We start from the raw sequence: 11,615 nt of genomic DNA, 5'->3' as shown, positions 1-11,615 counted from the left end.
GCCGCCTCTCTCCCTCCTACGTACCCACACCCTCAGCGCACACTACAGAGGGGCCGGCCGCCTCTCTCACTCCTACGTGACCACACCCTCAGCGCACACTACAGAGGGGCCGGCCTCCTCTCTCTCTCCAACGTGCCCACACCACCAGCGCACACTACAGAGGGGCCGGCCGCCTCTCTCTCTCCTACGTGACCACACCCTCAGCGCACACTACAGAGGGGCCGGCCTCCTCTCTCTCTCCAACATGCCCACACCCTCAGCGCACACTACAGAGGGGCCAGCCGCCTCTCTCTCTCATACGTGTAACCCTTTATTTTATCAAGAATATCGGTGTTAAATAAAACTGTGCCTCCACCCAAGTAATTTTTTTCCTATTTGTGAAATGAAATAAGTTTAGGGTATACTCGGGAACACCCTGTTACTCACATATGTGTATCTAGCGGTAATATACACTCTTAAACAATATATTTTCCTTCCTTACAGGTTTACCTTAAAGAATCATGGCTCTTCAATTCTTCACCGAGGAACAGACACAGGTAAGTAATCACTATTCCAACAGTTACGCATATACTTTACTGACAGATATTTATAAATTCTCAGTACATTTAATCCATAACACTCAAAATGCTTTTATAGATAAAAATACACCCAATGGATGATATCAACTCATATGCACTACTATACATTTATAATAACCACTACATTAGGATAATGATACTCAAAATACACATAGTTCAACACCTGAATAGTGTCCATATATATATATATAAAGTAGTTATATTGTCTCTTCTTACATGTAGGTATCCAGACTACAGAAATCTAAGCAAAATATTTGTATTGTTTGGTTTTATATATGCATATATAAGCAGATTGTTTCCTGTAGAACTGGCTGTTTATAGCTATATCTTTGAAATCTTGTTATTGCTGTTGGTTCTTCACTAGAACTGTTTATTCTAGCTATAATAGATATTTCTAGCAGATGGTAACAGTATTTAAATTGGAAGCTGTGAAATATTGGCTACACTTTATATCAGGATCTCTGCACTGCTACCTTGTAACATCAACCCTTTGCCAGGATTGAGTGAGTTTACCAATTAGATAAATTGTATCTTTGCTGTCTAGACCGACAGATTTTATCTGGGTACTGTAAAGGTCCTGAGCTGTGCTGGTACTACCTTTTCAGGGCTAAATCTCGTATACAGTCAGTAAAACTTAGCCTTGTCCTCATAGATATTCCTTCTGCATAGTCCTGTGGTAAGATCTGTAGTAGTTTGTAATATAAATAGTGGATAAAAGATGCTATGGTATATATATATATATATATATCCTACTTATAAATTCAGAGTTCTATATGACTTCCGTAGATAAATTGTTCCAGCCACTTGTCACCTTTATATACTACTCCTGCAGACTGCTAATGGTGGCAAGAAATGGATAGTCACTAGGGTGGTTAGTAAAGCTTATAGTCAATGCTTATAGTGCTGAAACCCTGGCTAAGTGTTCCTGGTGAGAAGGTGTGTATATAAACGTTTTACAGACCTCAGATGTCTTCAGTGAGTGACTCCTGTCACTCACCCTCTGGTTTACGGATAGCTCCACCCACTCAGTATTTTCATTGGTGGGCAGCAGGTCAGTTCATTAGTTGAGCGGTAATGGTTGGTGGGGATCGCGTTCAGCCCTCCGGATAGAACAGCTGGATGTCGCTGCTCGTGATCCGTGCTGTGTCTCCTTCCTCACAGGTAACTGCTTCCCAGGCTCGTTAAGATAGAGGTCTCTCTGGCGCTGTATGTGGGGACGGCAGCGTCTACACTGATGCTCCCTGCCATGAGTAGATTACCTCAGGATATGCCGGTAACTGCTCCCCCGACTGTCGGTCCGCTCAGCACATCAGTTCACCGCCAACCACCGCTTCACCCGCGCTCCGTCTGTCAGCACAGCTGATCACTTCTTCGGCGCTTCGTCTTCACAGCACCGCTGGCCACTTCTCCGGCGCTCCGTCTTCACGACTCCGCCGGCCGCTGATGAAGATGCCGGGTACCTTCTTCCTGGCGATCAGTCTTCAGTGGGCTATCTCTCGTTAGGGAGGCTACACCAGCTCTTCTGCGCCGCCAATGTTCACATCACAGCTCGTCGCGGCGGGCAGAGAGAGGCATAAGCATCTCCCTCAGAGGCGCACACACTAGTCCTGAATAGCGCTTCAGCTCCCCCTTTTATACGGGAGCCCCAGGGGCCACGAGAGCAGGCTCAGTCTCCAGGGGGTAGAAATCTCCCGCCGACAGCGCGAGCTATCTTGCTCCAGTCCTCGTGCCTCACTGATTTCTGACAGAACACTGTAGTCACCATTTTAGTCCCTCATATTTCTAATAATACCATTCTATTAGTGGTATTAACTCAGTGTTCTCACTTCTTATCATTGTTATACATATAACAGGTTTATCTTTGTGTGATACAATTAAACAAATCACAATGAATCGCCAATCTCCCTTATATTTACCTCACAACTGATTAAATATATTTACAGACACTACTACTCCTATATATATACATATATATGTTTTTATTATAACTAACAGTACACAAAATTTGAAACATCCCTACATTTCTCCCCCTGGTGATCCGAATCACTTAGCAGAAAGAAAAAATGTTTCTTTTCTCTTCGGAGCACCATTTAATAAACCTGTTAACTATACAGTGTTACCACCCAGTTAAGGTTTGATTCTCCATATACCCAAAGTATGGCCAAGTATATATGAGACTAGGATGCACTACTCTGGGCTCATAGCAGGAATGTCCCAACTGATCATACGTGAGAATCATAGGTGGCTTACGTTCCCGGTGTGGTCTGGTGTGGTCTTCATTTCCCCTATTACTTGGATCATTCATAAGGTCATATTCAGTACTTGGAGTCAGGGCAGTATCATCCCAGGGAGGATCATTAGGTTCATTTATATTCCAATGTTCAATGAAAGGAGGTGGAGAATTATCCATTGTGTTGATTATAGAATCATACTTCGGAGAAGGTGGTGATAAGTGTTCCCCTAATTCTTCATCTTGACTATATAGAACTTCTTTATAGAAGAATCCCTGGTCTATGCTTCCCGGATCCGACCATTCAAGTTGGGGAGAAGGTTGAGATGTTGATGATGTTGAAGGGCTCAACTGTTCTACCACTTGATCATCCATATTAGCAGGTTCCATCTCAAAATAAATATCTTGACTAATGGGCAGCAAATGTTGACGATGGTACGTTAATACAGGACCTTCTTTATTTTCCGGTACAAGTTGATAAACAGGAATATTAGGCAATTGTTTAATTATTCGGTATGGTATTTCTTTCCATCGATTGGAGAGTTTTTGTCTCTTTGGAGTTCCAAGTCTTCTTAAAAGAACTCTATCACCAGGGAGTAATACTTGCTCTTTTACCTTAGCATCATGTATCTGCTTATTCTTTTCACCTTGTCGTTCAGATACTCTCTTAGCAATGTCATGAGCGGTCTTCAGTTCTTTCCTCAGGTTATTTACATAAGTATTATAGGTGGATGGATGATTGGAGGAAACAGATAAACCCAAAGAAACATCAATAGGCAATCGAGCTTTTCTTCCAAACATAAGTGAATAGGGACTGTACCCGGTGGATTCATTTCTGGTGCAGTTGTAAGCATGAACCAATTTATTAATAAAACGTTTCCATTGTAGCTTATGTTTGGGATCCAGAGTTCCTAACATATCAAGCAGAGTTCGGTTGAATCGCTCCGGCTGTGGATCCCCTTGAGGATGATATGGCGATGTTCTAGATTTTCGTATCCCACAACAAATACACAGTTCTTTAATTAACTTGCTTTCGAAGTCTCGTCCCTGATCTGTATGGATGCGAGCTGGTAGCCCATAATGCACAAAGAAATGATCCCAAAGGGTCTTAGCTACGGTTAAAGCTTTTTGGTCTCGTGTAACATAGGCCTGAGCGTAGCGGGTAAAATGATCAGTGATTACGAGAATATTACTTTCCCTCCCATTTGGCCCTTCTAAAGACAGAAAGTCCATACAAACTAATTCCATGGGCCCAGAGCTACTCAAATTGACCATTTTGGCGGAAGGAGTGGGTAACTTCTTTCTCAGAATACAGTTTTTACAGTGTTTACAATAAGATTCAATCTCTTTGCTCATGTAAGGCCAGTATACTCTCTCTTGGATTAGATGTAGAGTTTTATCCACCCCCAAATGTCCATGGTTATTATGCAGTGACTTGAGAACCATAGGAATATGGATGGTGGGAAGAACCAATTGATGTTTAGATTGTCCCTCGCTGTTCGTGGTTTTTCTAAAGAGGATGCCTTGTCTGAACACCAATCTCTTTCTCTGTCGCAGTAAAGCTTGGCTTTTGAGGGAGAGATTACACTTCAGGACTCCTCTAGAATCTTTCATATGTTTGATAACAATGGCAATATCAGGGTCTTGGTCTTGATCCTTTCGTAGTTGATCTTTGGAAATGATGGGTAATTCTCCTAAATTAGATGGGTTAATCCAACAATACATAGAAGGAATAGAGGCTTCAGTGGCTCCCAGCGAGTGTACAGCTCCTTCTGAATTACTAGTTAACAGATGTATTTGATGACATAACCCTCGGAGCGCAGGAGCAGGTATTTCCACCCAATCGTCATTAGGACTAACAAACAGGGGATGGGGTAGTCGGGAAAGAGCATCAGCATCTACATTTTGTACTCCTGGCTTATATTTTAAAGTAAAATGATAATTTGACAGGGCTGCTAACCACCTATGTCCCGTGGCATCTAATTTGGCGGTAGTATTAATGTAGGTCAAAGGATTATTGTCCGTAATTACCATGAATTGAACGCCATACAAATAATCGTGAAACTTATCCACGACAGCCCATTTTAAAGATAAAAATTCCAACTTATGAACAGCATAGTTCTTTTCACTGGCCGATAGACCTCGGCTAACATATGCAATGGGCTTTAAACCAGTAGAGTGTTGTTGGTATAATACTCCCCCCAACCCCTCAAATGAGGCATCAATATGCAATTCGTAAGGGAGCTCCGGATTAGCATATGACAGAACAGGAGAATGAGTTAGATGGAATTTTAATTTTTCAAAAGCCTCTTCACATGATGTTGTCCAGCGGTCACCAAATGCTTCATGGGGTTTGTGATAGCCTTTCAGATTTTTATCCTTTAGCTTGGTTCGATCATGTTTGTATGAAGGATATCCTTTAGTTAAATCGGTTAAAGGACGGGCAATTCTGGAGTACTGAGGAACAAATCTCCTATAGTACCCACAGAATCCCAGGAATGATCGAAGATCCTTTAAAGTATTTGGGCGTGGCCAATTTTGTACCGCAACCACCTTATCCGGATCAGTAGAGACCCCCTCCCGGCTAACCACATGGCCCAGGTATTTCACTGTGGTTTGACACAATTTACATTTGTCAATTGACAATTTTAACCCTCTTTTCTGTAGCCGGTCTAATACTTTTAACAGTCGGTGGTTATGTTCGTCCAAAGTTCTTCCAAACACAATAAGGTCATCTAAATAGACTAAAACTTCTCGATAACACATATCCCCTACTGTTTGTTCCATTGTTCGCTGAAAAGTGGCTGGGGCTCCTTTAATCCCTTGGGGCATCTTTAAAAATTCAAAAAACCCAATGGGACAAATAAAAGCCGTCTTAGGCCGGTCATCAGGATGCATTGGTATCTGATAGTAGCCACTCCTCATATCAAGTACAGAAAACCACCTGCTACCCTGCAAACAATCCAATGCTTCCTCCACTTTGGGGACAGTGTACTGGTCGGGAATTGTCCTATTGTTTAATGTACGATAATCCACACATAGTCTGATATCCCCATTCTTCTTTCTGGCCACTACAATGGGAGATGCATAGGGACTATCGGAGTCAGCAATAACTTGATTCTCTAATAAACCCTTTAAATGCTGTCTGACATCGTCAAAATCGGCTGGTGCCAATCGCCTAGATCTTTCTCTAAAAGGAGTCTCATTGGTCAGATGAATACGATGTTCTATCCCAATGGCCGTGCCCAAATCCCATTCCCTCAAGGAAAAAACTGGCCCTTTTTTTATTAATTGAGAAATTAGCTGGTTCTTCTCATCCCCAGTTATGTCACTGTTTTGAAAGCACTCTGAAATTTTAGTAATAAATTCATTCTCAGGGTCACTATGAATAACAGGAAGTAAGGTAGTTGGGGAACTTACACCCACTCTGTTTACCCTAACTGTATCCAATCCAGGGATACCTATGGATGTAGGGTTGGATATCTTTTGTTGTTCCAAACACCACTCAGATAACATCTTAAATAAATTTGAATTAGTGCCTACAATTACTGACACTACTCCCTTATCTCCAGGAGAGTCAGGGCAAACCAAGGCCAGAAAGGGTAATGGGTCTTGATATCCAGATGGTTGTTGAGGAAATTCTATCTGAGTAACTACATATCCCAGGTAGGGATACTTCTGTTCACTTAAACCCCAAATAGTTAATCCATCAAAGGGCATTAAGGGGACATCAGACATATATTGATGGTACCAACTTTCAAAAATTATAGATACTTGAGATCCACTATCAAGTAAAGCGGTACAGAAGTGACCATTTAATAAAACAGGCAACAGAGGGGCCTGTCCCATCATTCCTTCAGGTATAACAGAGGGCCACTGGGTACTCCCCATTTTGCAGACAATTATTGGTTGGGAGCCGGTGCGGGGTTCATCGACATCCCCTCTACGTTTCCCGGCTGTTCACACTGACTTCTATCAATGGTAGATACTAGGGAAGGGAAACTTCTTCCTTGACTACATTCAAAAGATCTATGTCCCAATTGTCCACATTTGTAGCAAGTGATATTGGAATTATCTCCAGATCTCCTACTGAACCCTCTACCCCGTCCAGATGATGACACTCTTGAAGTAACAGATGGTACATTCTGTAAAGAAATCAACTGATCTAATTTCTTATTTTGTTCCTCTATTAGCTTTAACAACTGCTCATTAACTGAAGAAACTTCAGGTGTAGGAACAATTACTTTAACTCGCTTTAAAGTCTTCTCTCTGTTTTCAATCTGCACCTCTTCTAGTTTTACTTCCTTTATCAATTCACCTAAAGTAGGAGCAGGATCCCTGGGTAATATACATCTCAGACGTTGAGCCACGGGGTTGGTAGTCAAAGCCCCTCTCAATATGTGTTTCAACCGCCTTCCATCAATTTCTTGAGGACCAATCCCTCCTTTATCCAGCAGCTTGTAAAGAATTTTGTCTAACCGATAAATATAATTGGTAAGAGTTTCGTTAGGCTCTTGATAAGTCTGATTCAGTCTCGATAAGATGTCCCCTACATCCTCTAGTGTTCCAAAGGAATAGTCTAAGGCCTCGAAATAATCTCTCAAAGTAGCTTGTGAATTACTTCTCCTTGTAGCATGAATTATTCCCATAGCGGGTCCCCTCAAACTTTCCACAATCCGTTGTTTTTTTATATGTTCTGGGCATCTCCACTCCTCCGAATGTTGTACTGCCGCCTCCCGCCATACATCATAGTTCTCTTCTCCTGTGGGAACTGGAGTTACTCCCGAAAAGATTCTCAGTCTCCGATACCCCCCTTCATAATGCCATCGTTCAAAATGACTAACCACTTTATCCATTACATTTTCAACTTGGGGATCTATTGTATTCTTATCTAATGATTCTTCTTCGGAGGTACTACTTTTATGTTGATAACATCCTGCACTTGTACTCTCAATTTTACTATCATCTTGTTTTATGGTCTTCTGCCCCTCATCTACATACTTATCTACTGGCCACATTACTTTCCATTTCTTACCAGGGGCCTTTTCAATTAAAATATTAGCGGGTATTACAGAAGCATCTAATTGATTGTCATTACTAATTAGAATGGCACAGATTTCATCATTAACTCCTTTCCATTTATCTACAATATATGGTTGTTTTATTCCATACATTTTCTTTACTTCACTTACAATATCTTCATCTATTATCTCCATAAAATTTCCCAAAATGCTTACACTTTTCTGTGCATCTACACCTTTGCTTCTACACCAACTATATATATCTTCTCCCTTTATAACCTCCATTTCTATCTATCTGTTCAGATCTCAGCTTTAGTGCCTCCAAATGTAACCCTTTATTTTATCAAGAATATCGGTGTTAAATAAAACTGTGCCTCCACCCAAGTAATTTTTTTCCTATTTGTGAAATGAAATAAGTTTAGGGTATACTCGGGAACACCCTGTTACTCACATATGTGTATCTAGCGGTAATATACACTCTTAAACAATATATTTTCCTTCCTTACAGGTTTACCTTAAAGAATCATGGCTCTTCAATTCTTCACCGAGGAACAGACACAGGTAAGTAATCACTATTCCAACAGTTACGCATATACTTTACTGACAGATATTTATAAATTCTCAGTACATTTAATCCATAACACTCAAAATGCTTTTATAGATAAAAATACACCCAATGGATGATATCAACTCATATGCACTACTATACATTTATAATAACCACTACATTAGGATAATGATACTCAAAATACACATAGTTCAACACCTGAATAGTGTCCATATATATATATATATAAAGTAGTTATATTGTCTCTTCTTACATGTAGGTATCCAGACTACAGAAATCTAAGAAAAATATTTGTATTGTTTGGTTTTATATATGCATATATAAGCAGATTGTTTCCTGTAGAACTGGCTGTTTATAGCTATATCTTTGAAATCTTGTTATTGCTGTTGGTTCTTCACTAGAACTGTTTATTCTAGCTATAATAGATATTTCTAGCAGATGGTAACAGTATTTAAATTGGAAGCTGTGAAATATTGGCTACACTTTATATCAGGATCTCTGCACTGCTACCTTGTAACATCAACCCTTTGCCAGGATTGAGTGAGTTTACCAATTAGATAAATTGTATCTTTGCTGTCTAGACCGACAGATTTTATCTGGGTACTGTAAAGGTCCTGAGCTGTGCTGGTACTACCTTTTCAGGGCTAAATCTCGTATACAGTCAGTAAAACTTAGCCTTGTCCTCATAGATATTCCTTCTGCATAGTCCTGTGGTAAGATCTGTAGTAGTTTGTAATATAAATAGTGGATAAAAGATGCTATGGTATATATATATATATATATCCTACTTATAAATTCAGAGTTCTATATGACTTCCGTAGATAAATTGTTCCAGCCACTTGTCACCTTTATATACTACTCCTGCAGACTGCTAATGGTGGCAAGAAATGGATAGTCACTAGGGTGGTTAGTAAAGCTTATAGTCAATGCTTATAGTGCTGAAACCCTGGCTAAGTGTTCCTGGTGAGAAGGTGTGTATATAAACGTTTTACAGACCTCAGATGTCTTCAGTGAGTGACTCCTGTCACTCACCCTCTGGTTTACGGATAGCTCCACCCACTCAGTATTTTCATTGGTGGGCAGCAGGTCAGTTCATTAGTTGAGCGGTAATGGTTGGTGGGGATCGCGTTCAGCCCTCCGGATAGAACAGCTGGATGTCGCTGCTCGTGATCCGTGCTGTGTCTCCTTCCTCACAGGTAACTGCTTCCCAGGCTCGTTAAGATAGAGGTCTCTCTGGCGCTGTATGTGGGGACGGCAGCGTCTACACTGATGCTCCCTGCCATGAGTAGATTACCTCAGGATATGCCGGTAACTGCTCCCCCGACTGTCGGTCCGCTCAGCACATCAGTTCACCGCCAACCACCGCTTCACCCGCGCTCCGTCTGTCAGCACAGCTGATCACTTCTTCGGCGCTTCGTCTTCACAGCACCGCTGGCCACTTCTCCGGCGCTCCGTCTTCACGACTCCGCCGGCCGCTGATGAAGATGCCGGGTACCTTCTTCCTGGCGATCAGTCTTCAGTGGGCTATCTCTCGTTAGGGAGGCTACACCAGCTCTTCTGCGCCGCCAATGTTCACATCACAGCTCGTCGCGGCGGGCAGAGAGAGGCATAAGCATCTCCCTCAGAGGCGCACACACTAGTCCTGAATAGCGCTTCAGCTCCCCCTTTTATACGGGAGCCCCAGGGGCCACGAGAGCAGGCTCAGTCTCCAGGGGGTAGAAATCTCCCGCCGACAGCGCGAGCTATCTTGCTCCAGTCCTCGTGCCTCACTGATTTCTGACAGAACACTGTAGTCACCATTTTAGTCCCTCATATTTCTAATAATACCATTCTATTAGTGGTATTAACTCAGTGTTCTCACTTCTTATCATTGTTATACATATAACAGGTTTATCTTTGTGTGATACAATTAAACAAATCACAATGAATCGCCAATCTCCCTTATATTTACCTCACAACTGATTAAATATATTTACAGACACTACTACTCCTATATATATACATATATATGTTTTTATTATAACTAACAGTACACAAAATTTGAAACATCCCTACATACGTGCCCACACCCTCAGCGCAAACTACAGAGGGTCCGGCCGCCTCTCTGTCTCCTACATGACCGCACCCTCAGCGCACACTACAGAGGGGCCGGCCGCCTCTCTCTCTCCTACGTGCCCACACCCTCAGCGCACACTACAGAGGGGCCGGCCGCCTCTCTCTCTACTACGTGACCACACCCTCAGCACACACTACAGAGGGTCCGGCCGCCTCTCTCTCTCCTACGTGCCCAAACCCTCAGTGCACACTACAGAGGGGCCAGCCGCCTCTCTCTCTCCTACGTGCCCACACCCTCAGCGCACACTACAGAGGGGCCGGCCGCCTCTCTCTCTCCTACGTGCCCACACCCTAAGCGCACACTACAGAGGGGCCGGCCTCCTCTCTCTCTCCTACATGCCCACACCCCCAGCGCACACTACAGAGGGGCCGGCCGCCTCTCTCTCTCCTACGTGCCCAAACCCTCAGTGCACACTACAGAGGGGCCGGCCGCCTCTCTCTCTTCTACGTGCCCACACCCTCAGCGCACACTACAGAGGGGCCGGCCTCCTCTCTCTCTCCTACGTGGCCACACCCTCAGCGCAAACTACAGAGGGGCCGGCCTCCTCTCTCTCTCCAACGTGCCCAAACCCCCAGCGCACACTACAGAGGGGCCGGCCGCCTCTCTCTCTCCTACGTATCCCCACCCTCAGCGCACACTACAGAGGAGCCGGCCGCCTCTGTCTCTCCTACGTGCCCACACCCTCAGCGCACACTACAGAGGGGCCGGCCGTCTCTCTCTCTCCTACGTGCCCACACCCTCAGCACACACTACAGAGGGGCCGGCCGCCACTCTCTCTCCTACGTGCCCACACCCTCAGCGCACACTACAGAGGGGCCGGCCGCCACTCTCTCTCCTACGTGCCCACACCCTCAGCGCACACTACAGAGGGGCCGGCCGTCTCTCTCTCTCCTACGTGCCCACACCCTCAGCGCGCACTACAGAGGGGCCGGCCGCCTCTCTCTCTCCTACATGACCGCACCCTCAGCGCACACTACAGAGGGGCCGGCCGCCACTCTCTCTCCTACGTGCCCACACCCTCAGCGCACACTACAGAGGGGCCGGCCGCCTCTCTCTCTCCTACATGACCGCACCCTCAGCGCACACTACAGAGGGGCCGGCC

At 43.9% G+C, this 11,615-nt stretch overlaps 1 protein-coding gene across 1 annotated transcript; it reads right to left on the bottom strand.

The window, feature by feature from the left end:
- Nucleotides 1–6,710: 6,710 nt before the first annotated feature.
- LOC134957376 (paraneoplastic antigen Ma2-like) lies at nt 6,711–8,114 on the bottom strand. Its single transcript, XM_063939230.1, has one exon. The coding sequence runs from the start codon at nt 8,112–8,114 to the stop codon at nt 6,711–6,713; it is 1,404 nt and encodes a 467-aa protein (XP_063795300.1).
- Nucleotides 8,115–11,615: the final 3,501 nt, after the last annotated feature.

This window comes from Pseudophryne corroboree, chromosome 9 (assembly GCF_028390025.1).
Source record: "Pseudophryne corroboree isolate aPseCor3 chromosome 9, aPseCor3.hap2, whole genome shotgun sequence".
Lineage (NCBI taxonomy): Eukaryota > Metazoa > Chordata > Amphibia > Anura > Myobatrachidae > Pseudophryne > Pseudophryne corroboree.
The sequence above is the reverse complement of the archived record's forward strand: the minus strand, read 5'-3'. Positions and strand labels throughout refer to the sequence as shown.

What these genes read in the sequence shown, in the direction of transcription:
- LOC134957376 (XM_063939230.1), bottom strand. Translation starts at nt 8,114, where the DNA reads ATGGAGGTTATAAAGGGAGAAGATATATATAGTTGGTGTAGAAGCAAA.